Raw genomic sequence first — 24,272 nt, forward strand, 5'->3', positions numbered from 1 at the left:
TGTTTGCTTTTCATGTAGCAAAACCCAAACCAAACTAACTTTACGGGTGGGTCGCTGTCTGAATTAGTGTTCTTTAAAAATGGATGTATGCAGCTACTGTGTATAGCTATATAAAACAGACATTCACCAGTAATGAAGATCAAATTACTTTTTGAAGAATTACGCTTAGAATCTAGAAGTAATATCTTGAATCTGAGCATGTTAAACTTTGTAAGAATACTTGCAGACAGCAAGATTATAAACCCAGATCTAAAGAAAATTATATTTGCTTAAGAGTAATGTTGTCTGATACCTGTTGACTTTTTTGAAAAGTCTAGTATTTCTCCCAAAAGATTTTTCCGTCTTGTGGGGTGAGAGAGTGCACTGTAATAGTGTGGGAACATGATGCGTTGTCTTGCCCCCCATAACCATCAAATAACAAAAGGACCTGGAAAATATAACACTTTTATTCTGCTCTGATGACTTGTCTTTGAAGAATAAGGTATTTAGTTAAGCTGCTGATGTGCTCAAAATGTGAGAGGCTCCTCAAAAGTGGTCACTCAGGAGATACTTCTTTTCCTCTAGCTGTTTGAGTATATTTTAAGGTATACTGGGATGCTGTTGTGCAGCTACTCAAAGATGAAGAATTTTAATTCTGGCCATATGTGTAAGCTGGACAAACATTGAGCCATCTTCATGTTTTGTGGCTGCAAAGACAGTAGTTGTCCTGCTATTTCTGTTAAGCACTTAAGAGCTTTGGTTCCGTTTATACTACTTCTTATCTGTATTAAATTTTTCTTTCTCCTAGTCTGGATTCTGCATAAGTAGCTTCGGTTGTTCTTTTCAATTTCCATACTTGATTGTGGGATTTTTATTTTTGGTGTGTGTTGTTTTTATATTGGGTTAGTATTCTGTAGATAATTGAGTTTCAAGCGGTTTTCTGATTGTATTTGTTGCCTTTGAGAGAGGAGGATGTTTGCTTGCATTGCTTTCTAGTCCTATACTGAAAGAGACTGACATCACTGACTTTGAGACTGTCTGAGACAAAATTCCACAGATAGAGTTTTGGAGATGATCAGTCTGCAGAAGGCAAGTCAGGGTGTATTGGCTTCAGGTTGGAGTCATAGAATTATAGAATGCTTTAGGTTGGAAGGGACCTTTAAAGGTTGTCCAGTCTAACTCCTCTTCAACAAGCAGGGACATGTTCAACTCGATCAGGTTGCTCAGAGCCCAGTCCAACCTGACCTTGAATGTTTCCAGGATGAGGCTTCTATGACCTCTGGGCAACCTGTTAAGTCTTTCACCATCCTCACTGTAAAAAATGTCTTCCTTATATCTGGTCTAAATATGCCCTCTTTTAGTTTAAAAACATTACCCCTTTTCCTGTCACAACAGGCCCTCTTAAAAAGTTTGTCTGCATCTTAAAAGGCCCCCTTAGGTATTGAAAGGACACAATAGGACACAATAAGGTCTCAGTGGAGCTTTCTTTGGGCTGAACAACCCCAATTCTCCTAGCCTTTCCTCATAGGAGAGGTGTTCCATCCCTCTGATCATTTTGGTGGCCCTCCTCTGGACCTGCTTTACTAGGTCCATGTCTTTCCTGTGCTGTGGGCTCCAGAGCTGGAAGCAGTACTTTAAGTGAGTTCATACCAGTCCTCCTCCGCAAAGCTGATCTCAATCTCATCATAAACTCAGAGTGGTTTGGGTTGGAAGGGACCTTAAAGGTCATCCGGTTCCAACCCCTGCTGTGGGCAGGGACACCTCCCACTAGATCAGGCTGCTCAAGGCCCCATGCAACCTGGCCTTCAACACTTCCAGAGAGGGGGCATCCACTCCTTCCTTGTGCAGCCTGTTCCAGTGTCTCATCATCCTCATTGCGAAGAATTTCTTTCTAATGTCTAATCTAAATCTTCCCTCCACCTCCAATTTAAAGCCGTTCTGTCTCATCCTGTCACTACATGCCCTTGAAAGAAGTCCCCCGCCCAGCTTTCTTGTAGGCCCCCTTCCGGTGTTGGAAGGCCACTGTAAGGTCTCCCTGTAGCCTTCTCTTCTCTAGGCAGAATAACCCCAACTCTCTGAGCCTGTCCTCATAGCAGAGGTGTTCCATCCCTCAGATTATTTTTGTGGCCCTCCTCTGGACCCGTTCCAACAGTTCTGTATCCTTCTTGGGGTGAGGATTCCAGAACATGGTACTCCAGGTGGGGTCTTGCTAGAGCAGAGTAGAGGGGAAGAATTGTCGCCCTCTGCCTGCTGGCCACACTTCTTTTGATGCAGCCCAGGATATGGTTGGCTGCCTGGGCTGTGAGCACACATGGCTGGCTCATATCGAGCTTCCCATCAATGAGCACCCCCGAGTCCTTCTCTGCAGGGCAGCTCTGAATCACGTCATCCCCCATCCTGGCATTCTCATGATAGTTTCCTGAAAAATAGCTAACAGCCAGTAAGATGCTCCTCTACTGTATAGTTCTGCCACTGTTCATTTTGGGCATTTGTCAGACATCTCTGAATTAGTGGAGTTCACTGTATTGGAAAGCTATATCAGCAAAAATGGACAAGGTCCGTCTCTTTGGTATTACAGCTGGTGAGTTAAGGGTCAAATATGTGTCAAAGCAAGTGCAATGCAGGGAGCAGGTCTATGCAGATAGGCGCAAGGGAAGGGCAGAAACAGTGATTGGTGGGAAGGGGAGTTGAACCATTATTTTCATTTATAATGATCAGTTAAGCTGAGTCAATTGTCCATGAAGTTAAATGTTTAGTAAAAAAATGCATACGTCATGATTTTGTCACTCTTGCTTCTGGGTCAAGGCAGTAACAATAGAGTTAAATAGCCCCACAGTACATTTTCTACCCTTGTCAAGTTTGAGTAATGGTAGCGTGGGTGCTGTGGTTAATGTGTTTAAGGCCAGGGCTTCTATTGAGGGGAATGTAGACGAGTTGGAGGAGTGAGACAACAGGAACCTGATGTAATCAGCAAGGACAGATGCCAAGTCCTGCAACTAAAATTGCAAGGGCTAAACCCCTGCAGTGATACATGCTGAGGACTGGACTGGCTGGGTAGAAGTGCTGCTGAAAAGGATCTGGAGGTTGTGGTGGAGAACACGCTAAGCATGAGTCAGTGGAGCATTCTGCCAACAACGCCTTCTGTCTTGAGCAGTCGCAACAGAAGGGTGGGCACTGCAGCAACAGAAGTGATTATTCATTTTACTCCGTACTTGTTAGACTTCATCTGAAATACTACAAGAAAGATGTTGACAAACTTGATGGAGTCTTGCCTGTGAGTTTCTTCAGCTTGCAGTGGGAAAGGCTGAGGAGATAATGAAAAGTGACTTCCTATGCCTATGAGTACATTACTGAGAAGGTGCAGCGAGGCTGAAGTACTGAAATGCAAGGCAGGAGGATTGTGGTCATGCAGAGGCAGTGGTCATTAAAATATGAGATTTCACAAGTAAGAAAGAAAGAAAAAAAACCTCTTGCTCTGAGGATTATTTAAGTGCTGATTGAGGTTGCCCAAAGAGATTGTGGGCGCTCTGTTCTTGGACGTGTTAGAGATCAGATTTACATAAGCAACCCAGTCTGAATTCAGCATTGACCTCCTGCTTGTTTGAGCAGGAGGTTGGGCTCATCAACTTCCTGAGGATCCCTTCTATAATCATGTCAAAATTGGCATAGAATAGGTTTCAGTAGTTATGGAACTGTACACCAGTTTGTGTTTTGCAACTTTGAAATCGATCAAAAGGGGAGGAAACACTGTCCAAACTCAAGAGGAGGGATAAACATGTATTGGTTGTTTTTCCTAATGGAAGACTGGCAAGCAGACGGATCGAAGAGGAGAACATGCATTAATTTATTAGTGTGTGAGAATCGCTCAAAACTGTAAACAAATATGGTTTGAAATATTCATAAACACATGTTGTGCACTTGAGCTGTATTGCTAATTAAGGTGTCCCTTCAAAGGAAACATCGTGGGAATTATGTAAAGAATTCCTTAACAATGCAGATAGGACTAAGATGTCAGTATCATTTGCAGAGTACTTGCGGTGCTTACGCTGCTCCTCTTATTCTCCTAGCTTTCTGGAGGACCAAAGAGCTAGTATGCCTGGAAAATGAGAGTATCTTCAGGTGTCACCCGTTTTTAATAAAGTAAAGAATGCACTTACCTTTTCTTAGGCATGTTTGTCACATCATATTAATTGAAGGTTTTTATTCTTTTTTTCAAATGAACAGGCCATGAAATATGTGATTGAGTGACACATTATAGAAATGTTAATTCAGAGTGGATGAGACTTTCCTATTTGTTGCGTCTTTCTAAAAGTAGTGCTTATTTTCTTACACTAATTACTTTTTATCAAACATTTCAGTATTGTATAAAGTATTTTATTACAAGAAGCAGTGAGACACTTATTTTTAAATTCTGGTTTTCAGGGTGTGAAGTGAATGTAATGGATCTTTAAATGCCAGTGTTGATACACACAGATAAGAATACATTAAATGTAGAATTTCAAATGTATTCTATGTAAGTAAATTTAGTGCTAGGCTCTTTGAGGATTTTTTGGATTCTTTGCTCTGTAATTACATATTCCATGTGTATGCAGAAATTACCATTCTGGATCAATAAGGTGATGGTTCCTTTAGTCTTGTGTGGTCTGGGTAGCATAGAGGGTTGAGAAGTGGTACACCAGGTCAGTCTGTGGAATGAAGTTAATAGAATGATATAGGTCACAAAATTTACAAAGGCAAATGTGAGAATGATAGTCTCAGCTATTGTATTGGAGAATGATTCCTGAAAATGTGGACTGGTCAGTGGAAGGGAGGGTCTTAAACTGGGGAGAGACAGACTTGCAGTGATTAGGTGGCATGTACTCAGAAATGTAGACAGAACAGTGATAGTGGAACCTGGCTACAGACATCACGTTGGCAGATACTGCGTGACTTTTCAGCAGATTGAATATTATTATAGCTGTTGTCACTCAGAAAAAGGCTTTCAAATCATCACAGACAGCTGTCTGAAAACTTCAGCTCTCAGTACTTGCTATCAAGCAAGTGAAAAGTATTAAAAGAATTATGAGAGTGAGCAATAGGGGGAAAAAATCATGCCATTACATAATTTGATGGTATGCATACAGTTTGAATGCTGGTTACAATTTGGGTCAGTCTGTTTTAGAGTAGAAAAGAATTAGAAATACGCTGCATATGATAATAGTAGTAACTCTTGGATAAAAAGGGACTGAGCTGATTAGCTTAGAAAATTTTTGAGAAGGGGGATGATATAATGTAAAAAAACCCTGGTGCTAGGAAAGAGTAGAGAATTTACAGCTTCTTGTTAATAAAAAAAAAAAGAAAAAAAAAGACTTAATGAAAACCTTTCAGGTACTGAGCATAAACCCAGTGTGCTTTCATGATGTACATTCCTGAATTACAAAACTACCCTTACTTTGAATTGTTGTAAAGACCACAAGTAAATGACTTAAAGGGGTTTGGGTGAATTAGTGGATGATAAATCCCCAAGTGACTATTCCAACACCTTATGCAAAAGTCTATGTAAGCTGTCCATCTGCAGGAAGCTGTGAATTTATACCACAGAAAAATTGCTGCGTTTGTTTGGATGCCCTCTCCCCCACCTCCTGCTCTTCCTACCTCTTTCCTCAAACATATGCTACTTACTGATGTGGAAACTGACTATTGTACCAGGTAGACTGTGGTCTGTCCTAATGCTGAAGTTAGTATGTTCAATGGAGGAACCAGGAGTTGTGGAATACATTGATGCCTAAGAATAGAAGTGTTATACAAACTCCCAATAGTAAATGCAGATCCCTCTTGTTGTTATTCTTTGAAATGCTCTGAACCCTGTGAGGAGTTCTAGTTAGAAGGGACTGTGAGGAGTTCTAGTTAGAAGGGATAGAACCCTGATCACAACTGGCAGCACAGCAGAAGGTGCCAGAGGAGAATTTATTAGGCATTAGGAGATTTCTTTGAGATAGGAATAATCTAGACAAAAGAATGAGCTCTCTCTTGAAGTATATACAAGCTATTGTGATGTGAAATAAGGAGGATCTAATTCATCAAACCTAAAGGTGTAGTAAAGCTAGCAAAACAGAGAAACAAATAAATCGGATGATTCTGATATGTAGTGTTAAAACAGCCATTGTGTCCAGAAAGAATATCTTGAAAATTACAGCTGTACCAGAAGGGGAATGGGATAAGAACATAGATAAGAGCTCTGAAAAAATCAGCAGGATAAAGGAACTTAAATTTTAAAAAGCCACCAAGAAAAAATAAATGTTGCATGCGTGCTCTCTCTCTCAATATGGATATACACTGTAAGTACACAAGAAGTTTAAAACCTAAAACTAGCGAACTGAAGTGTGTTACACTTGATGAAGATCTTGATGTAACAAGCATTGCAGAGACCTGGTAGAATGAATTGAAGCATTACTTAAAAATTCTACTTTGAGACTTCTTGCTACACGTATGCACACAAACAGATTCAGCTTCTCTCCTCATGTGCCCTAGAGAAACAGTATAATGACAACTGACCAACTATTTTGGTGTCTTACTTTCTAGAATGTACAAGCAAGAAAAGAATTATTTTCACCTGAGGAATTTAAAAGACAAATTTAGTTAACTTGATTCCAAATTGCAACATTTAGCTATTTTTAGAAGGTGCTGCCTGTATTCAGTAGGCATCTCCTTGTTTGACCTGAAAATTTTGTACGTATTTTAAGTTGTCCTTCTATGTTTCTCAGAGCTGTACTGGTGTGAGCAAAAAAAAAAAAAAATTAGCCCGCATAGATGCAATAGAGCATCTTTATCTCCAGACCAGAGCAGTTCAAGTATTCAAGGTTTAAACACCCCTAAACAGTGACTGGCTCAGACTTCTTGGAAATGCTCTCGCAGTACATTCAGTTGCTTTTGTGCTGAAAGAAACTGAACAGTAGTTGGATAAAACACAGAATACCCTGGGGATGTATGGTCTCCAACTTAGAATTCTCCCATGCCAAACAAAGAGAATCTTGATCCTAGGTTATGCTTATCTACCAGTGGTTTTTTGTGTTTGTGTTTCTGTCTGTGATAGCATATAGCACATTCAGGGTGTTTTTTCTAAGACGAGTTGATACCCCTCCCAACTGTGGAAATAACTGAATCATTTAAAAATTCAAAAAAGCAACAGCAGATATAATTCGGTGGCACAGGGCAAAACCCATTTTAAATGGAATCATAAAATCTAGATCTGCTGTTGCTTTTTGAGGACGTCAGTGAATGAGGCTCAGTTTTTTTGAGAGGACTGTTTAGGTGTATATTTACAAGAGAAAACCCTTGGCTATGGATTTGGAAAGCTATATGGTAGATATTAAAGTTCAATGAAGAAAGGCTTACTGAAATAGCCTTGATTCAGCCAGTTAAGAGACATGTGAATTGTCCAGGCATTTAGAGTTAGAGAAGTTGATATCAAATTAATTGGTATAAACTTCCCAGCAGTGTGAAGCAGTAAGCACTTTCTGGATTTGGAGCATTGTAACAGGATTCCTAGTATTTCTTGGTAACTTAAAAGGCACGTTCCGTGACTGTGGTGTGACAGAAGAGTTATGTATTGATCTGATAATCTAAAATGCATTCAGTTACTGGACTGTGATGGCGAAAAGCCAAGAGATTTCATAAAGCTCTAGAACTTGTGAATTTTTTAATAGAATCATGAACTGTTACAGGGATCTAGCATATAGATAATTTTGCACCCATAAAGGTAACTTGGAGAATTATGGAACTATAAATTGCTTGTATTCCTTAATGGGTTCTAAATTAACAAAGAAAAAGATCTTGGGTAGTGATGTGAGTAGCAGGATGGACACTTTGATTCAGTGAGTCATTATGGGCAAAAACAGTAGGATTGTGATAGCAAGCATGATCACTGGAGTGCAGTGACCAACTCTGTATGCGTGTAATAAAGGTGTATTTTCTAATGTTGTTTATCTAGTATGGCTGCTGTAATTGTGACAACTTCATAACATGTAGTAAACCAAAGTAAAAATGAGAAGCCTGGAGTAACTCTGCTCCCTAACACCCTTCTCCTTTTCCCCTCTTTCCCTGCCCCTTAAAGAAAGACTTGTAACTGACATGATAACTTACCTTAGAAAAATGAGGAGACATGGATGCAAAGTTTATGAACTATAAATGGTAAAAGGGAAAGTACGTTAGAAGATTAAGTCTTTGTCTTGTGTAGGAGTGTGTTACACCTTGAAATTAAAAACTCAGCAGTCAATTGCAAAGGCTTGATTTTTCTGCAGAGTATTTTATTAGTGTGTTATTACTTGCCATACTAAGTTGTTAAGCCCAAATGGTGAAGGCAGTTATTAAAAACATAAATTGTGTGGGTACCAAACCGCAGAATTAAGATTTTTGGTGATTAAAACAGAAGATATGAATAACAGTCTAGTAGAGATCAGGGACAGAATAATTTATTGGTAAATTATTCCACAATTGCCTGCAGTCAGATTCTTGTTAACCTGCAGTGTGGTTTCCTCTGATTCATATTAAGTGGAATAGTGGACTCAATAGACAACCGATATTTTGTGGTTTTGATATTTTTCTATTGCTGTAATGGTTAACATGTTACTTTTTAGGCATTTAAGATGTATATTTCTGCTTTTGGTTTCTGAATTAGTAACTATGGCTGACTGTTCTCTATACTGTATAAACTTGGTTTTGATTAATTTTTTCCTCTCCTTCTAAGGATTATGTACTGAAGGCCTATACCGTGTTAGTGGGAATAAAACTGATCAAGACAACATTCAGAAACAGTTTGATCAAGGTAATGATAGATTTTGAATTCTCTATGGATTTATCATAGTGAATATAAAAGGACTGCACTTTCAAACTGACTTCTGTAGCACTGAGTGCTTAATATTCTGGTAGATTGTGTTGGTGTAGTCCAGGTTATTACCAATGAAGCTGTGTATAAGCCAAAGATGAGATAGAATCTTGCTGCAGGTGGCTTTAAGTGCTGTTAAAATATTTTCTAGCTGGTATTCTAGTGTTCAGAAGAGTCTAAATTCAGCCCTAGCTGCTCTTTCTGTTAATAGTTCATCAGTCCTTAAGGCATTCACTTCCCCCTTATATTCCCCTGAAATACAGTACCTCTGGATACTTACTTTCTTGAAAGCAGTCTTAAATAATATATTTAAGCAATTAAGTTTTGATAATAAATTTCTAACACAACCCTTTCTCATGCTGAAGTATCTTGGCATATGATTGGTAGATTATACCATTCACTTGTTTTGAAAGAGGGGGTCTGCTTTATGTTTTCCTTCTGTTTCCTCGTTTAATATATGATATAAGTTGGTATTTTAAAATGAAAACACTTCTTAAAAGTTCTTGGATGCTAACCATAAAGTCAAGCCTCCTACATAAGGAAGGTAAATATATTAATTAATATATTAGTTTTTTATACCTCACTATGGTGTTCCAAATAATCTGAGTATGATGCTAGATTTTGTTCAGTTACCTTATTAAAGAATGTTCCAGAGTTTCAGGTAGAGTGGACATCTGAAAGGTAAACTTAGCATTTTAAAAAGATCAGATTTTAAATACTTGAAATTCCGTGGTTTACAGTGCTTCTACGTCTAGTTTTGTTTTAAAGTTATTTAGCACAACTTTATTATTATAAACTAAAATTTTGAAGAAGTCTTTAGTTATAAAACACAAACCTTCTGTTGTTTGGTAGTCTAGCAGGATTCCTGTAGTCACATGATCCATAATCACATAAAATATGCAAGTTGATGCACCCTGTACCAGTTTTTAACAAATTTTTTTGAAATAGAATTTAAAACTTATTATTGGGAAAAATCGATTGATCAGAAGCCAGTCAATGGCAAATAGAAAGTTATTTAACTCTGCGTGGAGAATTAGACAACAACAAATTCTGCATTAGAATTAGGCAATTATTTTCCTGTTCCTATACTGTCAGATTTGCTTATATTTGATTTTCTGTGGGTCAAAGTGATGGCAGCTTATCCATAGGTGCACCTTTTGATGCCTTTTTTGACAACTATCTGGCAACATTTTCAGTGTTCTAAATAAATTCTTGTTTTCATGAAATACTGCAAGGAATGATAGCTGTAGATTTTATTTACACTGCTGTTTAATTTTGTTTTGCAGATCATAATATCAGTCTAGAGTCTATGGGAGTAACAGTAAATGCAGTGGCTGGGGCTCTTAAAGCTTTTTTTGCAGATCTGCCAGATCCATTAATTCCTTACTCTTTGCATCAAGAATTGTTAGAAACATCAAGTAAGTAATAAACAATCTTGTCTTGATCGAGTCATGTTATGTTGATTTTGTATATCGGAATCTTTATGTCACTGTAAGCTGAAAGGACTAGCTGTGCTGAAATAGATTTAAAAATGGTTTAGCCATTTGAATATTTTATGTTCTTTAAAATTAACAGAACTACATGATAATATATATGTAATATGTTATTTTTTTATGAATGAGTTGTGGCTTGTTATATCTCCTTTTCCTAGAAAATTTAATCGGAGAAATATGCTTTTGGCCCCTTCAGTATTAGTGCTATATTGAAAGTTCTTGGAGCTGCAATTGTTAACAGGGGAAAAAAAACTTGAATTCATGAAGTCTTAAATTCAAAGTAGGCTTTAGGAATCAGACACATCTATGCAATATTATGTCAATTGTCTTTTTAGATTTTTTTCAAATTTTTTTGACCTTATAAGATGAAATACTTAATTTTGTTTTCCTTACAAGCATTTTTTCTGGCACTTTAATGTGAAATAACTAAATTGTTCCCTTGTAAAGAATATCTGTCTTGTACTGGGACCAAGCTGTTTCAGAAAAAGCCCGCTACGCGTTTTTGCAGGATACAAGTCTGACATACAGTATTCTTAATGCTTTTTTTTGTTCAAAACATGAAAATACTAGGGTAAACTTAAGGGATGGGCCTGGACTTGATTAATGTATATTCCACTAGAAACTTTGTTTACAGGTGGCATCTGCAGGTGCCTATTTGTGGTATTTCTGCTGTACTTTTGAGGAAAATGCTTGTTTAATGTAATTAGTTAGGTTTTATTTTTTCTTAGAAGTGTATCAGTTAAATTTCAGTCAAAACATGCAATAGCTTAGAGTATAAACGGACTTACTGTTTAAAAATGCCATTAACACTTCTTTAGAAGTCTGTTTGGCATATATTGGAGTATATTTACCCTCATTTCTATGGTACTAGGGTACATCAGATTTCTTTTTAGCAATGCAGTCAAGTGAGGTGAGCTTGTATTATTTTTTTGTTTTATTCCATAGTCCTTTCTTACACTTTGCTTCTTCCTCTTTGAAATATAAATAATATTTATTGAGTCTGTGAAAATCCCCATTCTCCTTTATGCACTATATTTAAAATAGCTACAACAGGCTTATTCATATTTTTTTAATTATTTGAATAACTGATAAGCTTAAGATATGCTAAGGTCATGTGAATGTCTTCATTCCCCAAAATCTTTCTGAGTAAATTTTGTGTTTAAGTCTAACCATTTTGCAAGCAGAGGAAAATCTAACAAATGACCCTATCGTGTTTTCAGTTGCCATTCTGCAAGGCAACAATGAGCTAATCAAGTGGTTCATTGCTGTTAAACACAGATAAAAATGCTGCTTAAATTCAGAAAAATATTTTTGTTTAGGTAGTTACATCTGTAATAAAAAAGCTATTCTGTGCAATAGTATATGCAGATAGGAATTTTATCAAGTATTTTCTCACTTGTTATTTCTCTCTGAGTATCTTACCTGTAGCATTATACTAGGAAAAAGACTTAACAAGACTTTATTCAGTATGTCTTTCTAGATGTGTCAGAAAATGTCGCTTATTTCTATAGAAATCATGGATAAGACAGAACGGCTACACGAGTTAAAAGAAATTGTGAAGAAATTCCACCCAGTGAACTATGATGTCTTCAAATATGTAATAACACATCTAAACAGGTTTAGTATTTTTCTACTATATTTTTCTTTAAATTATAACATTTGCAAAAGAGATTGGGTTAGTAACAATGAATTTACTACTAGAAATGAGAAATCCATGCTGCATTGATCATCTATTAGTTTGTGTCCGGAAAATGAAACCAGAAGTTAGAGGTTGATTAGAAGAGTTTTGTATATTCTGTTCTCAGATTTTATTCAAGTATGAGTATCTGACATTGTCACTACTGTGAAGTTATAAGAGTGGTTGGTGTACATAACAAAAAAGCTTGAAAGAATAACTGTGCACCACAGACACAAATGTCTTTCTTCCCCCTCCCCCCCCTTTCCATGAAGTAGCTATAAAAAATATAGACTAATACAGATTTTAAGAGACCTGAAAGTCATTTGGCCTACACTCATCCCTCTCCCCACCCTTAAAGCAGAGGTAACTTCAATCAGAATCTGAAATGTAGCATCCAAAAACTGTGCTGAAGGAGTGGTTACACTTGCTTCTTAAATCTTGCCTCTTGCATGAAAATTTAATGGTTTTCTCTTTTAAAATTTTAATCTAAATACTAAAATAATCTGATGCCAGCAGATGTGTACTGCCTTACAACCTGACCCTTTATGTGCACAAGTGTACAATATTTAGTCATAAAAAAGGAAGAATAAGACCATTTTACTCATGTTCCTTTTCCCGCTAAAATGGGATTATTCTCTGAAATGCACTGAATGAGATTAACTACATTATTAGGAAAAAAGAAAGCCAAAGCTAAAATAACTTTTTTTTTTTTAACAGAGAACAACTTTATCCGGTAACGTGTCACTTAAATGTTAGCTTGAGATTTTTTTTCTACATTTTTAGACAGATTCACAGAATTGTTGAAGTTGTAAAGGTCCTTTTGAAGATCATTTAGTCCAACTCTTGGCAGAGTCGACTAGAACAGATTGCCTAGGATGGTGTCCAGTTCAGTTTTCAGTATATCCAAAGAGGGAGACTCTACCGTCTTTCTGGGTTATCTGTGCTGGTGCTCGGTCACCCTCACAGTAAAGAGAGTTCTTATCCTCAGAGAGAATTTCCTGTGTGTGTTTGTGCCTGTTTGGGTCGCTAGTAACAAAATAATCTTTTCTTCAGTAAGAAAGGCTGTTATTTTTTCTCATGGGCAGTGTCAGATTGTTGCATTCCATTTAACAAAAAACTGCTTGAGCATAAGCAGTTGCATGTGTATACAGAGGTAAATACAGGATCTTAAAGGGAACTTGTACCTGAATTCTTTACACTCTGTATTTATTTTTAAGAGATTGATTTGCGGTAAATTACTGCTAGTGTATAATTAAAATTTTGTTCATCAAATTAATTGCTCACTAAATGAGCTAAAACAGTTCTACATGATGGAAGTGTTTTTTCCTCATCAGAAACTGATGTTTTAAATACTTTGTTTATATGTCATATGACATTAGAGTGAGAAATGTGGTATTGTTGTATATTTTATAGTGGTTGGTGACTGATACAATTTTCATGTGTCCGCAAGCATAGGACTTGGTTATTAAAACAAAAAATACAGGCATTACCCTGATGAATTTGTTATTGAAATAAGAGTGAGGAACCTTTTCCTAATATGCTTCTGAGGTCTGGGAAGACAGAGGTGTACAAGTTTTAAAGTCTGCTCCTAGAGCGAGTTTACAGCCTGAAGTTCCTGAAGAGTTTGCAGTGCAAGAAGGTGGCAGGATCAAGACAAAGCCTCTTTATGTTCACTCAAATGAAAACTGAAAGGTGATGAGTAGACATTTACTGGGGACTTGGAAGAAGATTCTGAAGTAGTATAGGAAAGTTTGGTAGGAGATGACATACCATTTGGTAGGTTTCCGTTTACCCTTAGAAAGGACAAAGGTAAAGTTTAAACATAGGAGAGAACAAAGTTGATTATGTTTAATCTAGTTGTGAGCTACAGCTGGAAAAGAAGTGCAATGCTTTTCTTCTTTTCTCACTTCCAGCCATAGGTTGCTACCACTTCATTTGCTGGAACATGCTGCAGCGTGTTCTAAAAGAGAAAAGAAATAGGGGAAGTGTAATTTTCTGTAGAATACACTAGCTGATCTCAGACACCCTGTGGTCTGATGCCAGAAAGTTGGTGAGAGGGAGAAGGAAGAAGGGAATAAATGAAGGCTCACTTGTTGGCCACAGTTGCAGCAGTCTACAGCTACAGCAGATTAGGTTTCAGAAACAATGTGAGAGAGACAGCAAGCAGTGAGCTCATGACAAGGGGAAAAAAAAGATGCATGAAAAGGCCAAGCACGTAATCAAGTCCTAGAGGTGCTTAAGGATGATGGAGGGTATACATTTTAGGTTGTGCAACTAAAGAAGCCCTTTGAAAGATTTTTAAAAACAAAGCGAAAGTGACAGCAAAAAGCAGTCTGCAACATAGATGATCTGGCTTTTATTTGATTTTTATTGCATAGCAGGTGCTATTTTTTTCCCCAGTTTTATAAATTACCCTGTTGTGGTTTGTTCCCTAATGAAACACTATTATAGAGTTTGAAATCCCTTTTGGTGTTTTTCGTGGTCCTCATTTTAGGGAAAAGATGCAGACACTTCTGCTTCAAAAAACTCTTAACAGATTCATTGTCCCATCACAATGTCTTACACTTAAATTTTATTTAATTCTTTGTATCTCACTCATTGTTCCATCTCTAGAGTGTAGTCTAGGAGTAATTTATATGCAGAAGAATTAAACATAGGAAGAAAACTATAATAAAATACTAAGTAAAATGTAAGCTTACGTTTATATTTTTGGGTTCTTTTATCCTTAAATGAAATTAGAATGTAATTCTTTTAGAAAAAGATTATGAATTCCGGTCACTCAGAAATAGTATCCAAGTATCTTTTGGACCAACCTTACTCAAAACAGATTGAGAGGCAATATTTGTGTACCCTCACACTGCTTGAAATAAGTAATGTGCACGCTAAAATGGAAGTCTACCACTTCCAGTTACCACTATGCATGCATTGTAAATAAGTGAAATAAATTTCTTATAGCATTTGGTTCTAGTGTTTACTGCGGGTTTCACAGCTTTTGAATCTGTGGACTACAGACAGCTGTCATAAATTCTTGCAGTCGATCTTGTTAATCATCAAAGTTGTAATTGACAAGTTGCTGAAGTTTTATTTTCTGTTTGTTTCTGCAGGATAACTGTAGCTTGGTTATGTTTGTGCTTTCTACTGTAATAGAGGAATTGCGTGTTCCCAGCTGAATTAATATCTTAGGTGTTTGTCAGATTTGTTAACGCACAATTTTTATCTCTTACTAATTACTTCTAGATAAGATTGTGATGTTACTTTAGAATGCAGAGTATTTTAAGAAAACAAAATATCCTGGCTCTTTCTAGCCTATTGCTATGAAAAGCAGTGTGTTTTTTCTGAGGAGTTATGTAATTGTAGATTATAAATTGGGTAACAGGATGGTTTGTTGTTTATGTTTGGTTGGGTTTTTTTTCTTGTATAATATTGTAACAAATTTAGATCTTAAGTGAAGAACCAGTTTCAGCTCCTGCTTAAAAGCAGAAAGCTTCTAGGAAGAGAGACTCAGTTGGGAACCTTTGTGTTTTACATTGAAACAGAGATCACAATTAATGTGCATTGATATTGGTGAAATTTCTACTCAATGGCTTTTACAGCTTGGTGAAATTCTGTTGCTGGCTGATATGAAAAGAATGTTCAGAGATGTGCTTTAATCCACACTTGATATGTTTGGTTTTGTGTTTATTTTTAACATGTGATCTAATGTGATGCCTTTTTCTTTGAATGCCATAGATGTTTAGTGAATATCTGACTGTCCTACAGTAAGAAGCCATTTCTGTAATTTTTCATCAAGAACTTTGGACAAAATTTCAGTTTTGTGAAATCCTGTAGCTGTCTGAGAAATACTAAGTTTTTTTATTATTGTCACTTCAAAATGTTGGTTGCAAGGTTGTATTTCTTTCTTCATTAAAAGCTTAATCAGATTTGTATTTGTTGCTATCCAAGTCTGGAAAAGTAATGTTTTCTAAATTTTCTTCTGCATAATTGCTTTAAAAAACTAAGAATGAATCTTTTAATGGGTAGCTGTAGGAAAGTAACAAAAATCTTGAGATTGTTTAATAATAATAATGCTGCTTACGTTTAGGGAGCTATAAAAATATTTGTCGTTCATTATGTACCAGTTTGAATTCATTCTGTGCATGTTGTTCTCATTTCAGGGTTAGTCAGCAATATAAAACCAACTTTATGACTGCTGATAACTTATCGATTTGTTTCTGGCCTACTTTGATGAGACCTGATTTTGAAAACAGAGAGTTTCTTTCTACCACCAAAATCCACCAGTCAGTTATAGAGACCTTCATTCAACAGTGTCAGTTTTTCTTTTACAATGGAGAGATCGTAGAAGCACCTAACCCAGTGTCGTGTCAGCCACCGCCTTCCAACGCAGTGCAGATGGTGGAGCCAATGGTACCTCTTCAGTTACCACCACCACTACAGCCACAGCTGATACAGTCGCAATTACCAGCAGACCCTCTTGGTATTATATAAACAGAAGATGGTTGCAGGCAGCCTGGCACTGGACAGTAAAGACAAGCTATAGACATGCATGTTTCAGGATACAGTAATGTACTTCATATTTATGAAAAAATAATTCCCATCCAGCTGATTGGACATCTTTTTGTTATATCCCGTACTGTGTTCCTCATTTGTACACACTGCAGATAAAAACTATGTGATAAGCATGACTGGAGAGGTTTAATTTTTAAAAGCAAAAATAGCTATAAAGTACAAAACTGCTGCTGCATGATACTTTATTGCAATCACTATATCATTCCTGTGACGGTTTGTCACAATATATTGTGAATAAAATTTTTCTATAGAAATTTAATGATTTAAAAAATTACATTTATGAAACATTCAATGCTTACAGCCTGCTTTACGGCTGTTTTTGTTATTTAACATGCTATTTTTGGCGATTTTATTCACATTCAAGCATTCTGTGTATACGACTAAAGCCCAGCTATAGTTTATTTTGTAATCTCCTGGCTACGTATGTGATGGTATGCTTAGGACGGTTTATGGAAGAATGCAAAATGCACTGTTGAGAATTTTACAATCCCTCACCATCCATCTTTACTTGTAAGTAAACCTGTGGACAGTTTAAGGGCGAGTGAACTTGCTTATTGTTTCTTACAGCACAATACCAAGGACATGCTTGTTGTAAAAGTGAGTTTCAAATATTGTACAAAAATTTTGATGTTGCCTACTTATTTCTTTATGTTCCATTACCAAACTAAACATTTTGTAAAACTGTTAGTTCTGTAAACAGCTGCATGTTTAAAAGATCATTGATGGTCTTGTAAACTTAATCTAATATATTTTAGATATTTTAATTTTTCCCACTTGGGAATACATGTAGTGTTTAGGAAATAGTTCATGACATTTTCATATAAGGTTATATAACTTTTCATACATAAACATGAATTTTGTTGTAGTAAAATTCTCTAAACCAAACAATGTTTTAATCTAGGACTTCAATTAATCTATTCTTTAAATCTATTTTTATGTGACCCTTTAAAGATATACAAAAAAGCATTGCTAATACATAGCAATAAATACTTTGGGTACTGACAATTAACCTCTTTGGAGTATGTATATACAAAATCATAAACTTGTATTCATATTTTTTTCCTGTGGTATGTTGTACTAAAATTTCAAATTACTTTTTTTTTTTACCATATTTTTAAATTATCTCTTATTTTGTTTTCATTTATTTTCCTTTTACATTGGTACCAATTTTGCTGTAAAAGAATGCTGCTTAATTTAAACAAATCTTTTGGTTGAATATTTTGTTAGTAGTAAAAAATTTAGAAGGTTACAAATTGTAGCAAAGGGGAGACCATAGATGAACACTACCTGTGAGACTTTTCATAGCAGCTTTTTTTCTTTCATGCTCAAAATATACCTTTCTAGGTCTGCAAAGAAGAAAGCAGTTTTGGCTCATTCAGCTGCTAGAATGTTTTGTGTAGTTAAAAAAAAAAAAGCTTTATGATGGTCACTGTTGTAATCTTCACTTATAACAAGATTTAAGATCGTCTTGTATGTATTATAGTAAATAGATGATTTTGAGAATTAAGGCTTTTAAGAGTTTGATTTGCTCCATTTTCCCAAAATAAAAACTGCCTTTCCCACTTACGTCCTAGGTATTGTACTTCTAATTATGACTTGGATTATTCTAGATTACTATGATACCATAAACCTGGCTGCTGTTTGAAGTACATGTATATTATAAATTATCTTGATATTGTGTTATATTCTTGCAAGTAATTATCTTTTCTAAGAAAACATGAAAAAGAAAAGTCAACTCTATTCCTATCGCAAAGCACACAGGAATTCATAGTACAATAAAATCTGTCCTGTAAATTGTAGTATTCTTAACTTGTTCTACTTTACCTGTTGTCTATATAGCTTTTATTTATAGTTCTCAGTCTAAACTTGGCATGTTTAGCAAAGGAAATGAAACTTCAAGAGTTTTATAAACTATTTCTAGGTTGGTAAAGACTTTATTTTTCTACTGTATATGGTATAGACAAAGCATCACCTGTACAGGAAACAAGTTATTTCTAATAGAAGTAAGCTTAAAAATAAATGCCAGTCATATCCATATTTAAAAGTTCTATCTATAAATTATCTCCAGTCTTTGTAATATGAATTACATTTTAAACTTTATGCAAAGTCCAAGTTGTCTGCCATAACGTTTAACTAATATTTGAATACTAATTTTTAGAGTAATTTGCATTCCATTTCATGACAAACTTTCATTTTGGACTTGTGATTGGAAGTATTTGCAGTATCATTTATTTCTTGTCTATGTTATGGCTAAATCACTTCCTGATGTTTAAAAATCTTAACACTTATATTTGGCCAAAGCATTTCCTGGATAAAACATAAAAAGAGAAATAATAGGAAAACCTAGCATGTGGCACTTGATTGTCACACAGAGGAGTCCCTGCATACTGTTTGCATTATAAAAGTGTTACATGCAGGAATGTGGATATATGTGTAAAAGATGAACTTTGATATTTTTTGTGTGTTAGTTTATGTGCACAAGCACATGTGCACAGACTTGCATGCACATACACCCACACAGTCAAGTTTTAAAAAGAGACTAGGAAATTATACCATCATTATTAAAGATTTATAATAGAGCTTTCTCTATTATTATTTTTATTAGCATTATAAAATGAGGAAACGTCATTATATACAAATTCCTCATACTTTGGCTCATGTAGTCCCTGCTAGTTTTAATGAAAACCCCAACAATAATAACTATATTTTTTAATGTGAGCATTTTTACAGTAATATCTATCTTGATAAAGATACAAATGTATATTATTTTTGGTTGAGCATCTCAGTGACACTTTATGGAGTAGTTTTGTCTTTTTTATGTAATATTGATAAAGACATACTGCAGTGTATTGTCTTTCAATGTTTTAGCAATTTAAAAACCCCAAACCTGAGTTACGGAAGTGCCATTTAAAATAGTGCTTAACAGATTATTTCAAAATTCTTTACCTTCCATGATTTTGTGGAATTTTAACACATATAGTGTAAATAGATCACAGATGTCAACTTCAGTGAAAAACAAGTTTTTTGTTGTATGTTTTCTCCATTATTTGAATCCTGGTTGCTAGGAAATTATAGATATGTTTATTTTTAGTTGCTGGAGTTTAGCTTCCAGAATTTATGGTAAATACAGAAAAACTATCAATCGGAGATTAAAAACAATTGGCCTTAGCGTATCTGCTTATTTCAGGGTTTCTTTTAGTAATTGTGATGCTGTTTGTCAACTGAAAAAATTGCACCCATAAAAAAAATTTCAAGTCAAAATTTTGTTCTTTGTTTATAATGTAATCTTTTGTTGCTACATCAGCAGAATACTGCAGTGAATTAAATATCAGTGAAGCTTACTCTGTATAAAAGATGCAACAAATAAAATACTAAGATGCTTTCTGTCTATAATGTTCAGTTTAGTTGCCTACTAAATTTCTAAAGGCAAAAGCACTGTTTCTTTCACTTACAGAGATGAAATTTAGCAGTAAATCTTGCTAAACTGAGCGCACCAAGTGCTTAAGGCATCCTTGGGTGGGGGGAGGGTGTCTCTCTTGAATCTGATACATCTTTTAAAATGCTGAATTTCGGAAGTGATTCTCACAACGGTGAAGACTCTTCAGTAGGTAATGTGCCCCCACAGCTGGATATACTAGTGGATGGGTACCCCCCAGTGCATGTACTAAGGGAAGAGACGTTGGAAGGGACAGAATGTAAGGTGTTACCTTTAACTGTGCGGTGCATATGAAATTCTGTGGCTTGTATCCTATTATGTTTTTCATCTGACTCAGCTGCTCAACAAGAAAGGCTGTGATTAAGGAAATCAGGCTTTCAGAATTCTACCATGCTAAAGGAGAGGCTCTCTTAAAATTATTTTTCCTATGGAATTTTTAAATCTGAAGTAAAAACTGGGTGTTGAGGCGGGCTTCAAAATTTCAGAGCTGTACATGTTTGTAATTCTGCTAATTATACGGGATAAATCCATCTTTGATGGTAATACTCCTTTTAGCTCTTATGCATGCAAGATCTGTACTTAGTTTATTTGTTCAGAGCATCTTGAGTGATATGGTCAATGCAGAAATAACTCTGAAAACTTCCTGACAGCCTTCAAATCTGAACACTGGTGAAGTTTTATTGTGTATTGTAACACTTTAAGCTACTGGAGCACTTTAATTTCAAATAGGATGTGTCTTACCTATAACTTACTGTGCAAATCTCAGCTTTTAAGATGGCCTTATTAAAAAAAAACAAACCGTCTCTGCTTCATCTGAAGCATAATGCAGTGCTTGGGCTCTATGGCAGACCACAAGTTTCTGATGAACAGCTGTTTTAGGGAACCAAAGTGCAACATTAGTGTTCACTGGTGTCAAATTTGACCCTTTAACTGATTCATAGTTTCCATAGAATCAGAAGGGATGAATTTAATCTGTCATTGTAGGTAGTGAAAGCAAACACTTCCCTTTCTTATAGGCAGATTCTTTCCCAAGTGTGTAGCTGGTGCGCGTTGTGACTGTTGCCCATATGTTTCTCGTCTTCTTTATAGAATACAATGCACGTGTGTTTAGACCTGGTATTTTTGTTGCTGAATTGAGTGTCCTTGATGCCTAGCCAACATTCTGGTGCTTTTATATTACAGAATAGGGATTAATATACATGATTACCTTAATAATAATTTGTCTGTTACTGTTTATTATTTGGTGTGATTTAAAAAAATATGGAGACTTAATTTCACTGAATGCCTACAGTGCAGTAATTTTGTTTTTTCAGGCTTAGATTGTGATAATAATGAAAGGCTGCTGTTGCTTCTACCTACAAGCTGTTTGAATTAAGAAGAAATGGGAAGGGAATCTTGAGGTGATCCTTCCAACCACGACTGCGTGTCAGTGCTTCAGGGGTAGATACACTGACTTGAAGAGTACTTCTGGCTATTATGTGACTGATTTTTATAGTGTAGCTGTGTTTTCCCCAGAATTGCTGTATCGCAGTCTATCTGTTCTTACAGATTCTTCTGCCTCAAAACTGAAGGAGTGAAGGGAAGGCAAAGTAGCCATTTCTATCTCTTCTTGTAGTTCTTTCAACTTTGCAACTGCTGAGAATTGTCAAGGGATTCCTAAATTGCTTTTGCAGGATTTTACTGAGTTAAAGTAGAAAATTGATGGAGCGGTAAGTTATGATTTGAAGTTCTTTCGTTAAGTGACACTAAGTATGATGAATTGGTGAAGCATCTGGAAGAAAACAAGTCGTGCTATTAAATTAGAGGTGGTGTGGCCTCCTGTGGAAGGTTCAACCCTCGGTACGTGGCAGCGCAACCTGAGTTTCTGCAGTGAATGCCCTTTCTTAGTCATATTGATCCCATGCAAGAGCTGGGGATGAAGAAAATATCAAGAAACCTACCTCAAAAGAATCATGTACTTTGAACAGCTGCCTCCTAAAACACTTAGATTAAATTATTAAACGTAGAATACAGCAGAAAAAGAAACCTACGGAGAATGAAAGGTCCATGGTTCATTATTGAAATATGTATGTATATGCACATATGCTTTTTTAAGTTAGTGAAGAAGTAAACGTTGAGATAGTTGTTGTAACATGGTACGAGGTGGCCAGTCTGCTACAGATAACTATTGCTTATAATTCAGATGTTAAGTTTTGAAAACTGCTTGTAAACAGATGTATCTAATTTTGATATTCTGTGAGTTGTCTAGCTTCAGCGTTGGTTTAATTTTGTTACCCTCTGTGGACATACAAATAAGCTCGATTTTGTCTTTTATTTAACTGTATTAGAGTTGAAAAGTTTCTCTCTTCACAGATGACAGCTCTCTTTATTCCTTCTTCTCTTGGTATTTTTTACTTAATTAGTCTTAAAGTCAAAACTTACAGTTTATAACATGATCATAATATTTGTCTCCTGTAAAACTTACTGGGTCCCACATAAAGTTTGTAAAAGTGTGTCAATACTTTTGTCCCCTTTTGTCTGCACTTGTCTGTGTGCACTCATTTGCTGTTTTGAGTATGAGGACATGGGACGTTGTGGCACTTGTCCCTGTCTGGAGATTCCAATCACCAGGAGGTACATATTGGTGGTCCTCTTTCATAGCCTAACCTGCGTGTAGTGAAAGAGTGCTGGAAAGAGCAGATTGTTTAAAAATGGTGAAGGATAAACTTGATGAGTTCTGAGTATATTGGTGAGGTAAACATGATCTTCTCCGCTGGGCTTTATTTCTGTGCTAGAGGTTCATATGTGGGGAGCTTTCAAGCCATCCGCTGGTAATGTAAAGCAAGGAGAAGAATGTGGAAGCTCTCCCTTATACCAATGTGGAGTTTTGGTCCCTCAGAGGATCATGGATTAATCTGTGGCCTTCAACCAAAACTGGTATAGCTAAACAGCAGGGACGTACAACCTTACTGCTCCTGAAGCATGCTGCCTCAAGAGCATTTGGGGTTTTTTTTGATATAAAATCCCTTTAAGTGGTATTAGTACCACAGTCTGCAGTCCTAAGTCATTGCTACAGCTCCTCATAACTGGCCAGATTTATCTACAAGGATACAAATCTTCCCTGACCTGAAATACTGTCCATGGCAGAGTAAGTGAATTGTGGAACAAATTATCTTTTTGATCACGGTGGTAGTTGGTCTTTGAAGGGAACTTAAATACTTCTTTTTCTTTTTTTTTTTTTAACCTCCAGAAGAGAGGTGAACTGGTAATGCAATTGTGAAAGCTGAGCTCTGACTTGGTGGGGATACGAGAACAAAATTTGATTCCAGAAATACCAGAAAAGACTGCAGACATCTATGTCGAGTGTATTCAAAGTATCAACAGGAACTGGATTCTTCTGTTTTTCGTCATGACCTGATGCTTCTCGAGCTGAGGAGCAAGGTCTCATAGCTTCCTTTGGGTGACCCACATCCAGTATTCTACTTAAAACATTGGCCACAGTAAACGTGGTTTTAAGCTACTGATCTGTAAATAGGTTGAGTCTGGTTTCCTGAAATGTTACACTGCACCCCACCCCAACTTTTTTTCCCCCCTTCTTTATTTTTTCCTATTTTTTTTTTTCTCTCCTTTAACCCTACCCTTAAATCAGCAGAACTGCTCAGCTGGAGTTCCCTTAGTTGAAGAAGGGGTTCTGCTGCAGGGCATCCTCATTTGGGAGTACTTGGCTCTAGATCTCACCTCTCCTCCTTTGCACTACAAGAATGTAGGTTGCTTAACTTCTGGACTTGCTATAAAACCTATTCCTCTCCCCCCTGCACCCAAATCGCTGAGGAAGAGACGGGCAGTTATTTGTCTTTGTGTATTAATTTATGGAACAGGTGCCCAGAACCCAAAATGGCAAAATTTCTTCAGAAATTTAAAGAACAAAATGGCTTACAACTTCTGTGAGTCTCTGTCTATTTAAGGAGGCCTACAGCTATTCTTGCACCGTATACTAGTAAAAGCTGTCTTCTGAACTCATTTAGATGATGAATGTCTTCATATTCTAAATTGTCTTGCAAAAAAAAAACCCCAACCATGTAAGCGATTGCCTTCTCGCAGATAAGTGTTGTCTGTACAGCTGAAGTGAAGGACTACTGAAGTCTGTAAGGAGAAAGAGTGCGAGTTTTAAGGTCTTAGAAATTTTAAGCTGAGTCAAACGCAATATTTATGGTGGGTATTTTTTTCCCTTCTGGTGGCTTTTCAGTGGCTTCTGTTTGCATTTTTGTTGTATGAGGA

The 24,272-nt window shown here is 36.3% G+C and overlaps 1 protein-coding gene across 2 annotated transcripts in view; it reads left to right on the forward strand.

Moving 5' to 3' along the window:
• ARHGAP5 (Rho GTPase activating protein 5) overlaps nucleotides 1–22,872 on the forward strand; it is a 49,365-nt gene extending 26,493 nt beyond the window's left edge. For both annotated transcript variants that reach the window (XM_054067652.1, XM_054067653.1), the window contains 4 exons: nucleotides 8,705–8,782; nucleotides 10,129–10,260; nucleotides 11,847–11,952; nucleotides 16,168–22,872. In XM_054067652.1, coding sequence (XP_053923627.1) covers nucleotides 8,705–8,782; nucleotides 10,129–10,260; nucleotides 11,847–11,952; nucleotides 16,168–16,498 — 647 coding nt within the window. In that variant the 3' untranslated portion in view covers nucleotides 16,499–22,872. The remainder of the gene's footprint in view (nucleotides 1–8,704; nucleotides 8,783–10,128; nucleotides 10,261–11,846; nucleotides 11,953–16,167) is intronic.
• The last annotated feature ends 1,400 nt before the right edge of the window (nucleotides 22,873–24,272 follow it).

The sequence above is a fragment of the Cuculus canorus genome, chromosome 5 (assembly GCF_017976375.1).
Source record: "Cuculus canorus isolate bCucCan1 chromosome 5, bCucCan1.pri, whole genome shotgun sequence".
NCBI classification, from domain to species: domain Eukaryota; kingdom Metazoa; phylum Chordata; class Aves; order Cuculiformes; family Cuculidae; genus Cuculus; species Cuculus canorus.